Consider the following 19191-nt stretch of genomic DNA (forward strand, 5'->3'; position numbering starts at 1 on the left):
GTTTTTGGTTTAGTATGATTTGAGCAGTGAAATGTAAATTAATAGTTCAGTAATTTCATAATATTAATAATATTGTTTTTATTGTAGAAGGGTTATGAAACCTCAATAAAAATGAATTCAATTTAAGAGTTCTAATTGTAGTCTATAGTACTTTTCCAAAATAATAAGTAGTCAATCAATGTCTTTTTTTTTTTTACAAAATATTTTAATTAAAATACTATTATATTAGAAGAACTAATTTTGTTGAATGCATTTAATGGTTAATTTTATATGCATTAATTTAAAAGGGCAATTATTAAACTAATCTCTAGTAGTGTGACGGATTGATTTTGATAAGGGTGTTGCAAATATAAAATATATTTGCACTTATTATTTTTTTAACTAGTTGCTAATTATTTTATATTAAGTACTTATAAGTACAATCTTAATAAGAAATTTTAAATTAAAACAATTTAATATAAGCACATATTATCTTAATTTTAAAGGATTAAAAGTTGTTACTTAAAAAATGAATTTTTAAAAATTAAATATTAATTTAAAATTGTATTGCATTTCTTATATTAGGTATGTTTAGTTTAGTGCATAATTTTATTTTAACTTGTTATCTTTATAAATAAACTTAAAATATTCAATAGATAACATTAAAAATATATACCAAAAATTGCATACACTTAATAATTAGTTGTATAATAACTAACATTAATTATTACATAGTTACTAAACTTATAACTTTCATTAAATTATTAATTACCATTTGCCATATAATTGTGTAATAATAAGCATACACATAATATTTACATTAAAAAAATATATATTATATAAATAATAATAAAAAAAAAATGTTTTTCTTCTTTTACTATGTTAAATAAAACTAGTTAGTACAACTTTAAAAATTTATTTATTCATACTATGAAATACCATTAATAATTGTTAATTTAGTTAATTTACATTAATTACCCTTCTGGTTCAAATGTAATATTTTTCTTTACAACATTTAAATTATTTGATATTTTACACATACTGTTGTCAATAAACATTGAAAAAATTATTGCCTTCCTCGTGCTGCTTCTTCAAGTGCACGAACTTTCATTTCCCGCTCTCTTTGTTGTTGTTGCCTGAAATATTACAAAGTACAACTATTATCGACTAAAATTGATATTGTTTGAATAAGTCTGATCTAAAAATCAATTATCTATCCAAATACAATAAACTTATTTTTAAGAATTAATACTTTTTCAATTTAAAAATCACCTTGCAATAAAAAATTTTAATTACGTAACCCAACCATATTATAATTTGTATAATTTTAGTAACATTTTGATTGAAAACTAGTCACCACGCATGGTCAAATTATAAGGGTTAGGTTTGTATGTCGGTTTTTATGATATATAAACTATTGAAGTTATACCATTACACCTACTTATTTGAGTACCAAGTGTGTACCTCAAATTCTATCTTCTATTTAGAAGTATAATATTAGTCCAATTGATTTGTTTCGTTAATGATTTATCTTAAACCAATACATCCAATCAGAATCTATTTTAATAAGCCCAATAATTCTTAATTTTAGAATGCAGTAAATAAAAAACTTTATCACATTAATGAAATTAAACCTCGAGAGGAAGGGAAATATATGTTTGTAATTATGTGTTATATGAGTAATATAATTGAAATATGTATATATGAAGTTCATTAAAATTATATAACCCTACAACACATTTAGACATACCTAATAAATTCTTCATGAGCCATTAAAGCTGGATGTGGAAAACGTTCGCGTTCCATCATCATTTGTCTTTGAAAATGTTCATGTGCGACCTGTTAAATTATTTTTATATAGAATAATAGAACATACAAACATAAGTTCAACTTATTTTGAACAGTTTTATTCTCATATAGCAACAGTTATATTTTAAACTCGATATTAAATAGTCTTACTTGATCAGGAAATGGTCTAACTTGATCTGGGAACGGTCTTACTTGATCTGCAAATGGCCGGGCTAATACATCACTCGGATGATGAAGTCCTAATGTAGGATCACGCCCAGGTAAAAGGTTCGGACGAGGATAACCACCAGAAGCTAAAATTGATTTTAATTGAACTTTTATTAATAAACTGATATGTGCAATAAACAGTAGAAATATTCAAATCTTCACAAACCTAATAAAAACTTTTTATTGTGGTGTACTAAAATCAAAAATTTTAATTGTCGAATACTTTTATATACAAACATGGCAGTTTAATTATAATATTATATAATAGTACAATTTTTATCATGACATATGTAAATTTAATATTTATACATGTAAAATAGAATTTTAACACACCAAAATGTACATTCAGCAGTTCTATTTTTGTGCTGCAAACATAAATATTAAGGATAATGAAATTGAACTATTATCAAACTTTAATCGGTGTTCTCTTCTTGGATTTTCACAATATTTTAAGTTATGAGTAAAATATTAAATTTAAAATTGCTCATAATAAGCCTCAACATTTTAAAATAGTAAAAAAAAAAACAAGAAATCACAGATAAGCTAACCTTAACAGTTCAACCTAATATTAAAGATAACAACCCAAAATCAGAACTACCAATTAAACATTTGCTGTCGTCAATTTGTAAGGATAAAAAAATAAAAAAAAAGAAGATATGATGTTGGTATTATTGATAGAAAAGATTAAATACTTGTTTTATGATTTTTCTTGAGATAATTTTTCATCAAGACTAAACAATTTAATAGGAAATACAAAAACACAAATATTTTTCTTAAGGAGATTCCATCCACTAATTTTCAACCAGTTTTTTGTCAAACATACCAATTGATTTAATGAAACTATAAAAATAATTCTAAAAATACATTAGAATTTGCAGTCAAGTCTACTTTAAATCAACTTTCCCACATTTTTGATATTATCCTGCAAGTTTGTAAACAGGTTATATTAAAATAGAATAATTAAAAAATTGTTGTATGCAATTTTTAGAGAAATTGATATCAAAAAATCAAAAATATGGGGAATTCAATTTCAAGTAGACTCCCAATCTGTTTTTAAAATTCTTATTGCTTCATTAGATCAATTGGTATGTTTGGCAAAAAATCCATCAAAAATCCTAGGTCACATGTGTGTTAGATAAAGACAGAAAATCACGGTATTGAATCCGCTTCAAATTTCAAAACACTTACTAATAAGGTAAGTGAAAAAAAATAATTACTTAAATGTTTAACTATTATATGCACACGGGTAATGTTATACTAATTTAAAAAGTATTCTTTTTTATTTTACCTGTATTGCTGTATTATATATAAATTATAATGTATAATATTAGGGAGTTTATTTGCTATTTATTTTATTTTACAATCATTCCAATATTTTTTTAAACAATTAAGGTTATGAGTTAAGAGTTACAATTAACACAATTTGGTTTAACTTTATAGAAAATGTCTTGTTAGATTTAGAATAAAAATAATTTATCAAGTAGTACTTTCATGATTCATGATATTTATAAATAGTACAAGTATAAATAAAATATTACTCACAACCAAGTGGGTAAACTGAAGGTGAAGAAGCAGAAGCTGAGCTATCAGCAGCTGCAGCTGCGGCAGCAGCAGCAGCGGCTTGCTGTCCCGGATGTAAATGTAGATGAGTATGAGAATGTGCATGTGTATGAGCATGGTATTCAGGTGAAATTCCAGCCAACTGCAATCTGACCATAGGATCTGTTGCTAATGCTAGACGATTTGCTTCTTCAGCAGATGAGCCAGGAGGACCACCACCTGAATTATTTTGGTTTGAATTTACACTTGGCCCAGCACCTATAAATATTAATTATTTACAATTAAATTAATATTATAACAAGTTTGAGTTGATAATTATTAATTTTACCGAGTCTATCCATACGCTCTCTATCTAATGGATTCATGTTACTAGGAGTACTAGGCTGACTAGGAGCTCCAGGTGAAGTATACAAACCGAATGGATGTATACCAGGTGTTCCCCCATAGCGACGTTGAAGTTCAATCCAATGTGGGTCAATTCTGGGTGGACCAGATGATCCAGACTTTAAAAATTCATCCTTAAGTCTATCACTCAATTCTTTTTCACGAAGTTCTCTTAATTCTCTTTCACGCTTTTCACGTTCCATTTGTTCATATTCAAATCTGAAAATAATGGGTACTAATGAACTGAACTTGTAAATTTAATCTTTGTTTAACTTACCTGTCACGTGGATACATATTAAATTGATAATGTAACATTGGATCAATGCAATGTGGTGGTAAACCTAATCCTGGTGCTGAACGGTTTAATGAAACTGGTGAAAAACCAGCATGTGGTCGTGCATATTCACTAAATTATAAATAAAACGAATAACTTTAATGACTACCTATTCAACGACAAAACTTAATTTTTAAGAACAAAAATTATAAATAGAAAATAAGTTATAAAGTAGTAAGGTAAACATAGTATAAAATAATTACCTTAGCTGCCGTAATGCAGGAGTGTCTGGATACATTGGGGCGTTTGCTGGTGCACCTCTGTGTTGATAACTATTTACCCTATCATAAGGTGATTGTAGTGCTTCAATGCTACTTCGAGAAGGAGGTTTAGTTATCTGTTCATTAGGAGCTTGCATATGTTTGTCATTGTTTGAATTTTTCCTCTAAAAATATTTTTATTATATTAAAGTTTTAAAAAAAAACTTTATTATAGAAATAATTACCGAATGAGATTTATCTCGTTCATCACGTTCTTTCTCAGCTTGTCGTCTAGTTCGTTCTTCACGCTTTCTACTGAGTTTGGACTCAGGAACTGGTTTAAATGTTAAATCAGTACGACAACAAGAATTAAACTCACCTCTGTTCCAATGCTTCAAAAATCTAAATTAAAACATTTAAGATTATTAAGTATTGTAAGTCAAAAGAAAAACTAATAAGCATAAACAATTTATTACATTGCACTTTGACTACGATGACATTCACTGTCTTCAATTTTAGGTTCAGGAGATGGTCCATGTGGTACATGCAAGTTTGGACTTGGTGAACTTTCTTCTTCATTATTACCATCATCTGTACTTTGACTCATCATTTGATCTGGTTTTATCATTTCCATTCCAGGAGGCATTCCTGTTGCTAACTCCATAGCTCCCATATAACCTGTTATCATAAATAATTATTTGGAAACTTCTATTAAATATCACCTAATCAAAAAGTTAATAAATTCAAATGTTATTTAATATGTATTTATGTTTAACAAATTATAGTTTATACTTATTGAAGCTCAAAATACTAAACCAAGTTTTGTTGGATTAAAGAAGACGCCACATCTACATATGGTATTGTCTCCATCCTACAGAAGGGTTTGTGTTTAGCAGAACTAAATTTGTATTATTAGAGCAAAGTGATCTATCCTTAAACTTAATGGTAAGAATTGTTTTTGTATTTGTACATACTACGTTGTTTCTTTTATGAAATTTTTACTTATTAGTACAAAATATATTAGAATTTATAATACTCATAACTCAAATAAAAATTTGAATATTGTAAAAAACAAACGGACAAACACAAATAATGTTCTTACCCATAAATATGATAATATGGATCAATTCACTCTTTAAATTAAAGCAAACAATAAAAAATTTGTTTTGCTGCAAGCAAATTTCCAACAATGTACATTTGTAAAACTGACAATGGATGTGGGTATAACATCCAGTTAATAAAAAATAATGTTTTCCAATTTTTTTTTTTATAATCTTATGTTTTTATATATTAAATACATTGGTGTGATTATAATTTTCGATATAACTAGTTTCTTCAGATTATTTAAATGTATATTATATTTATAATTTAATATTTATACAATATAATATAAAAGATTTAAAATCACACTATTTTGGAAAACAATTAAAATATACTAGAACTGTTTTATTTTTATTTAACTCTGGTATACACTCTTATAGTTTAATGATTCTAAAAAATATTTTCTCTGATGATTATGTATTTATGTAAGTTATACTATTGGAATTGTTTGAAGATGTTTTAAGCAACTAAAATATTACTACAATTGCCTCTTACATATATAAGATTAAAAAATAAAACTTCAATACTTTGGAAGTTATTAAAATTAATGTAATAACTATGTCAAGTAACTTTTAATGTAATGGCTCGGCACTTATCAGCTCTATGACATCTTGCAGCTATTTATCAACCTTCATTATCACTATTATAATTTTTATTATGTCAGAGTTTCATTTAAAAAAGTTTTTCATTGTTTGGAGTATAAATAATTCAATTTGAAATTTAAATAAAATTGAACAATATTTTTAATTATATTAATTATAGATGTTTATAAAGATATACCTGTATCAATTTAATTTAAATTCTTACCATGTATTGCTGTATGAGCTCTCAGAGCTTCCAAAGATAATGGTGTGTGATGCGGTATGCCTTTAATAGCACTAGGTTGAGGAGGTAAACTTCGACTTGATCCTAAATATCATGTTTTTAAATATATAAATCTAGCAAAGAAAAATAATATTAATAATAATAATAATTTACCGTGTACAGATGATGATGCATGTTGATGATGATGAGTATGCTGATGTTGATGTATATGACTACCATTTCCAGTATTCCCAGCACCACCATGAGTAGATAATGAAGAAGATGTAGTGTGCGATAGAGTTGCTGATATATGACTTGAACCTGATTGAGGACTATTTCCTCTTTTTAACTTGTGTTGTACCAACTGAGAAGAAGAAGTGGTTGAATGGGATAAAGTATGTTTATCCGTAGAACTTGAAAGATGTTGAACTGATGTTGAGCTGGAATGATGAGTAATTTCTTCATCTATACGGCTGCTGGTACTAACTGAATGATGATGATGAGCTGTCATTGTTGTAGTTTCATCAGGACCACGCTTACTTGGTGGAGGAATAGGATAAGGTGCATATGGAAGCCCATATGGTGGATATCCTGCATATGCAGGGTGGGCATGAGGATGATAAGGATTATGAAAAACTGCATGTGCAGCTGCGGCAGCAGCAAACAATGAATGTGGGTGTAATAAAGGATGGTGCGGATGCATAGTAGCAAAAGGATGATGGGGTGGGACTCCACCTGCAGGAGATATTCGACTTAATTGTGATATTTGTTGTGAAGGATGCATTACGGGTTGAGGAATAGACGAAGGTGGAGCAAATAATGGCGCAGATGAGGTTTGTGTATGTGTCTTAACTTGCAATGGAGATTTTAGTTCTGGTTCCTTTTTAATAGTTTCAGCTGACATATTAGCTAAATCTGTATTAACAGTAATGGCAGAGCTTGTTGCTTGTAATGGTTGTGAAACTGCACCAGGACCATTGTAACCTGGAACTTTGACTTCTTTTAAAGACTGTAACGGATCTGATATTTCCTGTTTTATTTTTAAATTTTGAGGTTCCAATTGTGTTTCATACACCGGAATATGTATTTTATCTGAAATTTGATTATTGTTATATGGATAAAATGGAGTAGTAAAAGATTGTGTCACAGGTGTAGAAACAGAAGGCACATTTAATGTTGATTTATCTCCGATTCTCTCTTGATCATTAAATGAGTTGTGAAAATTAGGTACAAGTATTTGAGATTGGTTTGGAGTTGGTGGTTTTATTGCTTCTGAACGTCTAGGTGAATATGAAGTTAAAGCAATTGGTGAAGTCATGCATTCTTCTTGAATAGGTTGTTCAACTTGAGATTGAGAAATCTCGTCTGATGTAGTTGTGGTAGTTGTTAGTTCTTCTTTAACTTCAACATCAGCATCTGAAGGTGTCACATTTTCAGTGCCAAACTGAGAATTCTGCAATGAGTATGTTGATGCTTTTTCTACAGATTCTTTTTCAGTTTCATCAATTGAATTTATGGACAATTGAGATTCTTCTGGTACGTCAACGTTCATAGGCTCATCATTGGTTTCATTTTTAATTGATAAATTTTCACTACTATTATTATCAGCTGAAATAATCATCATATCGTCAGGTTGAGATTCAATATTTTGTTCTTGAATAGGTTCCTCTTTAGGAATAACAACAGGGGTAAATTCAGATTCAGGTTGTGTTTCTGTCTGCATAATTTCAGATACTTCTGTTTCTTGATTTATAGATTCACTTGATGCTACAGTAGCAATTTGAGCTTCATCATCATTACCAGAATATCCATCAGAACTAGTGCTTTCAGAGTTATTTGATTCACGTTTCAATGGACTTTCTTCTTCGCCATCAGTATCTAATGATCGTTTTTTTGGTGTATCACTCAAATTTCCCTAAAAGCATAAAATATTCAAATAATAAATAAATAATATACATGGGTACATGACAATGGCATGTAACATTATAATAGGGTGGTCCTAGAGTTCTCAGACAACACCTTAAATATGGATGTGTGGGATATTGATAGGAGGAAAATAGGATATTTTATAGGTAGGTATAACAATATTATGAAGAGTGGGTCACCAATTTTTTTTTTTATAATGACCACTAGCAGATAATTCTTATACAAACATAGCTTGAATTTTTAATTTATTAAAAACATGTTAAGAAATGAATTCTATATACCTTAGATTTGGATTTATCAGCTGAAGGAGATGCCACTGACATTTCTTTTTTTTCATTATCTTGACTGATTTCTGGTGTATTTGCTCTGCTACGTTTAGATCTGCTTTGTATGCTTTTAGTAGGCTAAACATAAAAGTCACTCGTTAAAAATTAATTATATTGAGATGTATTTGAGTTAGTTTTTTATAATAAGCAATTATAATATACCGTTTCTTTTGATTTATTGCGAGTACGCATTCTACTTGGCGATTCAGCAGTAACAGTAACATCAGAAGTAGTCGGGCTAGGACACTCAGCAGGTGATTGAGGTGTAGGGGGTAATTCACCATATTTTTTATTATAACTTCGACATTCAAAACACAATAAATTTCCTTGTTTAGGTCCAATGGCTGCATTTTGCCAATCTCTAGTACCTACAACATTGACAAACAAAAATTTTAAAATAATAATTATTACAAATTTGTTATTTAAACTTACTTGTGGCAAAACAATGATGGCATCGAAATAGTGTAGTATTATCTCTAGAGTCTGAATCATCTTCAGTATTACCACCATCATCTTCACTTACACCAGAACTTCCATCACCTATACAAGAAAAGATCAATTAAATTATTAAATTAAATGTATTCAAACATTTGATGGTTATAGTTACTAACCAGGTTCTTTTGAAATAGGAGAAGGGCGAGAACCTGTACCTAGAAAAAATGTAATTATTTAAATAGTAAAAAAAAATTTAATTTAAAATAATAAGAATGAAATAATACTGCCTTATACTGATAATTTGTCTTTGTCCAACAAAATTAAAATAGATATATAAGTAACTATATAAATATGACTTTTATAGGATTTATTATTATTAATTAATTATAATTTTTTTTAAGACTAATAATAATAAATTTGTTTACTTGTTTCATCCTTTTGAGCACTTGATGGCCTAGTAGCTCTAGTAGTTCTGATTCTCCTTAATGATCCTTGTCGTCTTCTTCTGTGTGGTCTATTATTGTTTGCACCTGGTGTTTTTTTCCATAAATAATAATACTCAACTAGTTCCGGCTAAAATAAAATTGTTTTATGTTACAGTTATTTTAGAAAACCCTTATTATAATAATTACAGTATCTTTGTGGGGTAGTAAATCTTTTCTGATTCTATGGAAATTTTTCCCATATTGCCTTAATCCTTTTACAAATTTTTTCTAAAACATTAACAATAAGTAATTAAAACATAATTGAAATGACTAAACAATTAGTATTACCGTTTCCTCTTCAGACCATTTTTTATCAATTCCTTTAGGCATCGGACACTTAACTAGGGCCTGTAATGCTTTCCCTGGATCATAACCAGAATCATGTAGCTAAAATATTTCATTATAAAAAAAAAGTATAAGTTTTTTAACTTTATAATTCTAGTTAATTTTAAGACTATAATATTGGACAATATTTTATATTAGTTTTCTATTTACTTACAATGTGAAAAGCATTGATTGTTGTATCATCGCGTGATGCGGCAATACAACCTTCATCCGCTGATCCCCCATCACACATACCAGCATATGCAGCCATGGAACGAGCTGCACGTAAATAAACTAATAAATCACGATCTCTCACTGTGCCTGATACCCAACGAGCTTCTTCTCTATCTTCTCCAACTATTCCATTCAAATTGTTAACAGCAGTTCGAAAATCCGGTAATCTAGCCTATGAATGAATAATTTAATTTTACTGTTTATAATACTTCATAAATAAAAATGTAAATTATAAGTTACCTGATGAGATGGCCCAACTCTAATCTCCCCTTGGGTCGAACCCATTGTTCATTCGGGTTCTTTATGGTACTCACTTCTTAATCATTTTAGTTAGTTTTTCTTCTGTTACATATAGATTTAATCTATAAAATTAAAGATCTGCACCTGGCAATGTAATAAAAAATTAAATTAATATATTGTAATATATAAGAACTGTTGTTATAGTTAAACAAGACTATATAGACACGAAAATAGGTACCTATTTTAAATGTGCATGAATGTGTTTGAAAAACCTGACACAAATGAAGATTGATAAAACTAATGCTATAAGTTATTGTAATGTTACAATTATCTAACTTATTGAATTACAGTTGAAGTATTCAATTTAAGTGTTAGGTACTAATAATAAATCGAAAATATCTCCTCAATTAAGCTAGGCTACTTAAGAGTATATTCTTAACATTACTTTAGCCTATAGATATTAACCAAATTAGATCAATATTAGTTAATAAGATTAAATTTAAAACAACAGGTCTCATAACTTTAAAAATGCAATTTTTATAGTTTTATTCAAGTAATCAAAAGTAACTTTGAATGACTATAAAAATCTCGATAAAAATGTACAGTTGAAATTAATTTGAGTGGATAGACAGGTTAGGTTAGGTACCTGTTTTTTTAAAATATTTTATAGATATATAGATACCCATATAAAAATAAATATAACAGTAAAAAAACCCAGGCAAACTTATCTACTATTTGAGTACAATGATTTTCTTGTTATTTAAAAAAATAGAAATGATAAATATCAGTATTCAAATGACAAGTTTAAAACCTAAATATATAATAATTGTGTATAATGTAAATAATATCATATATATTATATTGATCTAAGGACCAATTGAAATAGTTTAAATACACTTATTAGTTATTACATACACGGATATACATAAATAATGTAAATAATTTAGTAATATACTTGTATTATACTATATCTATATAATGAAAACTGTCAGATAAGATTGTTAAACATGTCAATAAAAAAAAAAATGTATTAATTCCCGAGAAGATTGGTAAATAGGTTTAATCAAAAATTGTAGGTATATCTTAAATCATCAAAATCACAAAATAAACAATGTTAGAAAAAAACAGAAAAATAAACACTAACATAAATTTAATAAAAGAACCTATTTAAAAATCTGTTAATGCTAATATAATATTTCTTTTGGTTTAATCAGGGACCGGCTTGATGAATATTGGGGCTATGTGCGAAATGTTTTTGCAGGGCCTACTGAAGTCCTGGGACTTTAGAAATAGTAAGATTTTAAGCCTGTCAATGAATCTGATTAATTATTAAATGAATACAATATGAACCGAATCTGATTATTTATTTTTGTAACATGTCGCGATGCAATTTAATGCGCGGGGCTCTGTGCCACTTCACAGCTCGAACCGTTACAAGCCGGCCCTGGGTTTAATGCTTACATTAAATTTGATAATAGGTAGGTACATAATTAGAAGCAATGTTTAGGTTTTAAACTATATTAGAAAATAATTGTTTTTATGTGAAAAACAACAATGTGTCAATATGGCATAATTTATATTTTATATTTTGGATTTCTCTATTTTCTGATCTATTTTTTTATGGTACTATGAAATACTATTTAATTTTAAATACTTAAAACTGTTTTATGCTATTGATATAAGAGACAGTTGTGCAACACATAGCATAGGTTATAACTTATTCAGCTTAAAAGCTTACACAAAGCCTAATTAAAAGAAATTTAAAAGAAAAATTGATACAATTAATAAATTACTTACCTACAAAAAAAGAGTATAAATAAATAGGGTAATTTAAGTATGGTGGAAATTTCATACCTTATAACTATTATAAAACACTTTAGAGGATAAATCTATACACCCAAACTTTTATTGTTGCTATTTTTGAAAGCAAATTCACAAATAGGTAGGTACCAACCATAAAGATTATTTTTGTATACAAATCCTATTTAATATTTCTATCAATCTATAAATAAGAATTTAAGCATATTATTAATTGAAAATGTTTTGTTTAAATTTATATCTTAGCCTGCCAGTGGTTTATAATTAAATTAATTAGCTTTTATTATTCAACCTAGTATAGAAATTAGGTACAAAAAAAGGATTAAAATGTATCATAGTAAAATACTAATAAATAAAACTATTCTTTTATCTGATAGGTGTAGAACTTAACCCAAGCTGGAGGATAAAATTTTGTTTTATTAGAAAATAGTATTAGGTACAATTTTATTTTCAATCTATACACATTTATTACATTTAGATTTAGATTGTAATGTATTAGGTATCAGCTCTTGTAAATGATAGGTACTGAATTTTTTTTTTGAACATGATGATTGAACTGAAGTTGAAATGAAAGTTAACTTAGGGCTGTCAATGGTCAATAAAAGGTTACCTATGTATTATAATTAATAATAGAATTTATGTATGTAAGTAATGGAAATTGTTTTTATATTATACCTATTATTTTCTAGAGTAACCTCAGCCCAATACTTCATAATAATTTATGAACATAATATGCTAGGTAATAATGTGGTATAATAATGGCACAATAATGGTAATGTGCAAAAGAAAATGCCTGGGTAGATTTTTAAATATTATTTATTTTATCAATTAAGCTTTTTGTTCATCTATGTACGACTATAACAGGTGGCCTTATAAAAATTATGTTTAAAAAATATATATTTCAAGTTACTAATATAAATTTTTTTAAAGTTACAAAATATCCTGGATATTTCTAGTCTAAAAATAGCTTATTTTGTAATAGTTAAATATTGGCATATAAGTAAACTACATATAAAAATTAAAATTTTTTAAATAGGTATACTGTTTAAAACAAAAAATACAGTTTTTTTTTGCTTTTTTTGATATGAAAAATACACCACCGATAATGCGATACTTTGATAAGCGTCTTATTATTACCTATTACTATTGTTAAAAGTTAACTACTAAAAATGTATTTAAAATAAATTATGGTTGACTCTATACCCCTCCCCCCTCACACATGCTTGCTTACAGGGATTAGGGAGCAGGCATCTACTTATGTAAATTATAATGTACCTATGAATAGCTGAAATAAAAATAAATAATTTACCTATATCCAGGGCCGACTCAAGCAAAAATAGTGCACTAGGCAAAATACAATTTTGCCACCCCTAAAATAAAAATATTATCACTTTTTTGAAAATGCCATCCCCCTCTAGGTAGGTGTCTAGCTTGCCTATACCCCTATACTTTTAGCTGCTGACCCTGCCTATACCATTAATTATAAAAATAAAGTTTATATTATTAATGCTACCTACAAGAAATCAGTAAAGGATTATATTATATATTTTCCTCTAATAAATCAAATTGTTCTTATCAAAATTAATTGTACAAATTTAATACTTCAGACATTAATTATCTTATAATCAAAGTAGATAATCTAATACCTATCATCTTCGAAAGATTTATTAAAGATTGAATTATTGATGTATAATAATTAATGTTCCTAATAAATTATCTATAAGACTATCTACTGATTTGTATTTGAAGTTTAATCTAAATTAATGATTTTGTGACGTATTAGCAAAAAACTTTAAATCGACCACGTCAATGGTTCCCATCATGAATGGAGCACAATAAATTAATACTACCTCTAATTTTACATTCTGAGTTTCAATATACATAAATACTCTCAAAAAATATTCAAAGATTTGAGAGGGATTTTGATTCCGGTATGGTATGTTGTTATCAACACGGATATCGAGGCAATTGGAAAAGCTAACAGGAAAATTCTGTCGGGATGAGCGAACAATATACGTACTCGAAACTACAATAAAATTTTACGACGTCTTGGCCGATTGGTTGTTACAATGTTACAATCCAAAAATGAATTCTTCGATCGCTGTAAGAGAGCCCCCACGAAACGAACGATCCTGTTTCCCCCCCAAAACGGAATTGAATTCCATAGATTGTGGAAACGAGTTTGACATTCGCGTAGTCCACACTAGCCCGTTCGTTTCCGGTCGTCGAACGAACCTTACGATAATCACAATAAAACAGTAATAATAATTAATGACATACCCAATCGAGATGTCGTTGTTCTGGACGGGACGACGATGCACAGGGTAGACGACGCGCACTGAGATGACATTATTAATTATTATTACTATTATTTATTTATAAGTATTAAACACTGTAGACGGAGCTTAATCGAGCCCGTCGGATGGCGATGGTCGGAGCACAAGTATGACAATATTGTCGTGGTACTAAAATACTAAAATACTTAACAAAATACGAATTATTCAATTTTTAAAAGGTTTACGACTAACTATAGCAAATCTAGTGTGAAAATAAATAATAATAAAAATAATAATAATAATAATAATATTAATCACTTAGACGCCATTTTAAATTAAAAACAGACGGTGCCGGATCACAGGGGAAAAACTATCGGGCGTGGTGCGCAGACAGAGCGTCACTGTACGATTTTCCCGTATCACAGAAATATTAATTATGATTATTATTATCGAATACTGATAAGCGGTGATAACTGATTAAATTCAAACATATGATCAGACGTCCAGCAAATCAATTGATATTGTTCCACGTAGCCTGTCTATTAATTTTTATGTAACCGAAGCCGAGCCCCCCATTATTATTCCGTATAATATTATACATTATATCTAATTAATTGACACGATTGCTAAACCAGATTGTGTATTATATTTCAAATAGTCCGGAGTCGAACACTGAATCGTTTAGTTATAATTCGTCCGTTTAAATAGACGCTCACTTCGGTTTCTCGCGTATCGAACGTCGGCCTAACTTGATAGTATCATACAAATTTTATAACTCTGTAATTAAAAAAAAAAAAATCTAATTTAATTTAATTTTTTTGTGAACGTTCTACGACAATGGCGAAAATCAGTGCTGGACCCGTTGTTGACATTTTGGGTGATGAGATGACCCGCATCATCTGGGATTTGATCAAGGAAAAACTCATCCTGCCATTCTTGGACATTGAGCTCCATGTTTATGACTTGGGCATGGAAAACCGAGACTTAACCAATGATCAAGTGACATTAGACTGTGCCGAAGCCGTGAAGAAATACAATGTCGGGATCAAATGTGCCACGATTACGCCCGACGAAAAGCGAGTCGAAGAATTCAAGCTGAAGAAAATGTGGAAGAGCCCCAATGGCACCATTAGAAACGTTCTTGGAGGTACAGTGTTCAGAGAAGCCATTATATGCAAGAATATTCCTAGGCTGGTTACTGGATGGGAAAAACCTATTATAATCGGAAGACATGCTCATGCTGACCAATATAAGGCTACAGACTTCATCGTTCCTGGAGCTGGCAAACTTACATTGACGTGGACTTCTAATGACGGTAAGTTTATATTTATGTACTTTTTTTTTTTTAATAAAATTTAATTTATTTAAATTACTCAAGTAATTTTATGTTTTGTTTTCAGGTAAAGATAAAATTGAAGAAGTCATCAATGATTTCAAAGGTGCAGGAGTAGCATTAGGAATGTTTAACACAGATGCATCTATTACTGATTTTGCGCATTCTTCATTCAAGTTTGCTTTATCAAGGGAACTTCCATTATATTTGAGTACTAAAAACACCATCTTAAAAAAGTATGATGGTCGTTTCAAAGACATTTTCCAGGAAATTTATGATTCACAATACAAACCATTGTATGAAGCCAAAGGTATTTGGTATGAACATAGGTTAATTGACGACATGGTGGCTTATGCCATGAAATCTGAAGGAGGATTTGTATGGGCGTGTAAAAACTATGATGGTGATGTTCAATCAGATTCTATTGCTCAGGGTTATGGTTCATTGGGTTTAATGACATCTGTATTGATTTGCCCTGATGGTAAAACTGTTGAATCGGAAGCTGCACATGGCACTGTCACGAGACATTATCGTATGCATCAACAAGGTAAAGAAACATCTACTAATCCAATTGCATCCATTTTTGCGTGGACAAGAGGATTGTTGCATAGAGCAAAATTGGATAACAATCAACAATTGGAAGACTTTGCCAACAAATTGGAGGAAGTTTGCATTGAAACAATAGAAGCTGGATTCATGACTAAAGATTTGGCCATATGCATCAAAGGAATGAGCGGAGTTCAAAGATCTGATTACCTGAATACATTTGAATTTTTGGACAAATTGGCTGAAAATTTGAAACTCAAATTAAAACTCGCATGCAAATAGTAATTATTGAAAATATTTAAGCTTGAATTTTTGGCTATCTATTTATACGTAATAATAATCGTTTATTTATTCTTTTTTTTTTTTTTTTAAGATATTGATTTCTTCATTGTGCCATAGTTAAATAGAAAAATTTCATATTATCTTTCTTCTGATTGGTGGTAGTTATTAATTTTTACATCATTAGTCGAAATAAAATTAGGTGTAGGTGCATATTTTGGGAACTACTTCAATTTAACGAGACTGATGATAAATTTTATCAAAAAACATAAATATATTTCTCACAACAAACATTATATGCCGTGCTGTCATTATTACTAAAAATAAAATTTACATGTTACATTATCTTAAAATTATTATATCTTATTGTTTTATTAAAATTCATATACATCAGAAGAGTGTGTTTTATTTATGATTATAGTGTATCTTTGAGTATTGATCATACCTACAAATGTGTTAAAATTACCTTGAAGTTAAATGCAAACATAATAGTGAATGAATAATAAATTGTGCGTATTAGTCATTAACATTTTTCTGATTTTAACAAATACAATAATTTTCATGCGAGTTGTTTTTATAACATAATTTTAAGCAGACAATATAATAACCAATTCTGGACCAGCCTTAAGCTTAAACTGTGATAACCATTCATCCTGAATATAATGTGTTCATTACAACAGTTAAAAACATTATTTCTTTTCCTCATAGTTAATTGATTAAGTATTACACAATCGCTGACATAATCATAATTTTTTTTCATGACTTACGTAGTCACTTATGTATTTAGGTAGGTACTTATATCAAAGTATGGGTGGAACCTTAATCAATAAAGTTGCATAATAATGATAAACTGCTATTAATATAATAGGGACAATTATATTATTATATTATTGATCGATCCATTCTACTCACTATGCTTATGTTTTCAGTCAATGTTTATACTTGAAATATTTATGATACAAGTATTATTTCAAGTAGACTATACTTTATTGAATGCACATTGCACTTAGGTACCTACTACATCGGTGTTGCCCAACCTTTTTTTCTTCGGTTGGCCCCATGAGTAAAATATGGCCTTTGTCCGAGCCACCAATAATATAAATTTAATATTTCATTACTATATTGTACACACTTCTCGTATGCCTATATGAGATAACTAAACCTATACACCTTTTATACAATTCAATATAATATCTTGTTTTTATTTTTAACACAATAACCTGTGGTCTGGCCATGGATTGTTGGGCATCGTCGTGTTATAAAGTTGATTAAAATTGATTGAGATTTGACATCACTTTGCTCAAAGAACAACAGTTTTACTAAAACTCATTGAGTAAAATATACCAACAAAAGTTTTTGACAGAGTAAAACAGTTAGAAAAAATGATTTGTACAAACATCATTATAATTCATTGTTTGTATCTTTTAATTTAAGATAATAATGTATTTATTATATGACGAGACAATTGAGTATGTTTATTACCTAATACCTATAAAAAAAATACTTATTTACTCGTATAATTGCATATTATGATAGATATTTCCGTATTGGCAGTACCTATTGACTATTTAACTATACAAGGACATCCACTATTTACAGTTTTTATGATATAATATATTTTTTTTCTGATCATATAAAACTATGCCCTATTTTATTTATATCTTTATACCACATTACCACATAATATACCTACCTACCAATAATTTATGTAAAAATATTTTGAATTAAAATTTAACGACTGGAATACATTATTTTTATTGAATCAGCTTTCAAATAATATGTAAATTCATATAAAATCCATACCTCTGAGCTCTGAGTTTCTAATATTGAACTTGTACACGGCTATATTTTGTATTGTCATACCTACTTTATAGTTCATGCATGATACATGTACAAGTCGTTCAGAAAATATTCTAAAAAAATTCTTCACACGCTCAGTGCTCACCAATATCTTTGGGTTTTGGTTATCATTTGGTAATTTTTGTGATGTTCATCAGTTGATACCCCCCCGACACCCACAATAAAAACCTCTCGGTCAACCCAATGCGATCAGCAATCTATATAATGTAAGTTTCTATATGTATAAATGCATGCATACATTAAAATAAATAATTACATATTATTTATTAAGGTATTTTAAAATATACTTTTCGAGTAGATTCATGGAATAATTTGCGTAGACGTAAAATACTCAAAATTGTAAACTTCAAAGGATATAACCTTGGAACTAAGTACGAACGACAAATTCTGATTGCACCATTGTACTTAACTCGTTGAAATATAATAATACCAGAAAAAATTGTATGCCGGAGCCTTAGTAATAGGGTCCCGTTTTACCGTACTAAATTACGGAAGACGGAACCCTAAAAATAACTCAAGGTACCTATCTATATCTAAATAAATTAATATATATATATCATATATTTATTTTGATTAGCATGCAATAATCTATTATGTAGGTGTAGTTGGGTATACTTGAATACTTATATAGGTACCTACGTTATAAATTAGTAATTACTTACCAGTTACCTATAATATTACCTATATAAATAGCATAATGGGTTATAATAATATATATATATATATAATAA

The 19191-nt window shown here is 28.7% G+C and overlaps 2 protein-coding genes across 4 annotated transcripts; one reads left to right on the forward strand and one right to left on the reverse strand.

Annotated features, from left to right (window-relative positions):
• Positions 1-978: 978 nt before the first annotated feature.
• LOC100168816 (arginine-glutamic acid dipeptide repeats protein) lies at positions 979-14785 on the reverse strand. Of its 2 annotated transcripts, none has more exons than XM_008182343.3 (21): positions 14447-14785; positions 10349-10492; positions 10050-10280; positions 9839-9937; positions 9698-9778; positions 9491-9638; positions 9242-9280; positions 9063-9170; positions 8793-8998; positions 8586-8708; positions 6553-8293; positions 6382-6483; positions 4950-5151; positions 4719-4875; positions 4477-4658; positions 4217-4345; positions 3884-4158; positions 3538-3813; positions 1939-2081; positions 1730-1818; positions 979-1115 (listed from the first exon to the last, which is right to left on the reverse strand). In XM_008182343.3, exons 2-21 carry the CDS (start codon positions 10391-10393, stop codon positions 1046-1048), a joined length of 4446 nt encoding a protein of 1481 aa, XP_008180565.1. In that variant the 5' UTR covers positions 10394-10492; positions 14447-14785; the 3' UTR covers positions 979-1045. The 2 variants fall into 2 exon arrangements, with proteins under 2 accessions (XP_008180565.1, XP_029347225.1); XM_029491365.1 differs by lacking the exon at positions 14447-14785 and adding an exon at positions 10587-10636.
• Positions 14786-14972: 187 nt separating this feature from the next.
• LOC100159933 (isocitrate dehydrogenase [NADP] cytoplasmic) lies at positions 14973-16996 on the forward strand. 2 transcript variants are annotated; one of them, XM_029491366.1, is made up of 3 exons: positions 14973-15757; positions 15843-16602; positions 16695-16996. In XM_029491366.1, coding segments are annotated over exons 1-3 (1239 nt in total). In that variant the 5' UTR covers positions 14973-15279; the 3' UTR covers positions 16696-16996. The 2 variants fall into 2 exon arrangements, with proteins under 2 accessions (XP_029347226.1, XP_001946553.1); XM_001946518.5 differs by having other exon boundaries at positions 15843-16996.
• Positions 16997-19191: the final 2195 nt, after the last annotated feature.

This window comes from Acyrthosiphon pisum, chromosome A3, assembly GCF_005508785.2.
Source record: "Acyrthosiphon pisum isolate AL4f chromosome A3, pea_aphid_22Mar2018_4r6ur, whole genome shotgun sequence".
NCBI lineage: Eukaryota > Metazoa > Arthropoda > Insecta > Hemiptera > Aphididae > Acyrthosiphon > Acyrthosiphon pisum.

Bases quoted from the DNA above. Each gene is read 5' to 3' on its own strand.
- LOC100168816 (XM_008182343.3), bottom strand. From the start codon at position 10,393: ATGGGTTCGACCCAAGGGGAGATTAGAGTTGGGCCATCTCATCAG. The intron at 9,779-9,838 runs GTAATACTAATT...TTAATGTTTTAG, and splicing joins AATGGTCTGAAGAGGAAACG to AAAAAATTTGTAAAAGGATT. The intron at 8,709-8,792 runs GTATATTATAAT...TTTTATGTTTAG, and splicing joins GCAATAAATCAAAAGAAACG to CCTACTAAAAGCATACAAAG.
- LOC100159933 (XM_001946518.5), top strand. From the start codon at position 15,280: ATGGCGAAAATCAGTGCTGGACCCGTTGTTGACATTTTGGGTGATGAG. The intron at 15,758-15,842 runs GTAAGTTTATAT...TTTTGTTTTCAG, and splicing joins GACGTGGACTTCTAATGACG to GTAAAGATAAAATTGAAGAA.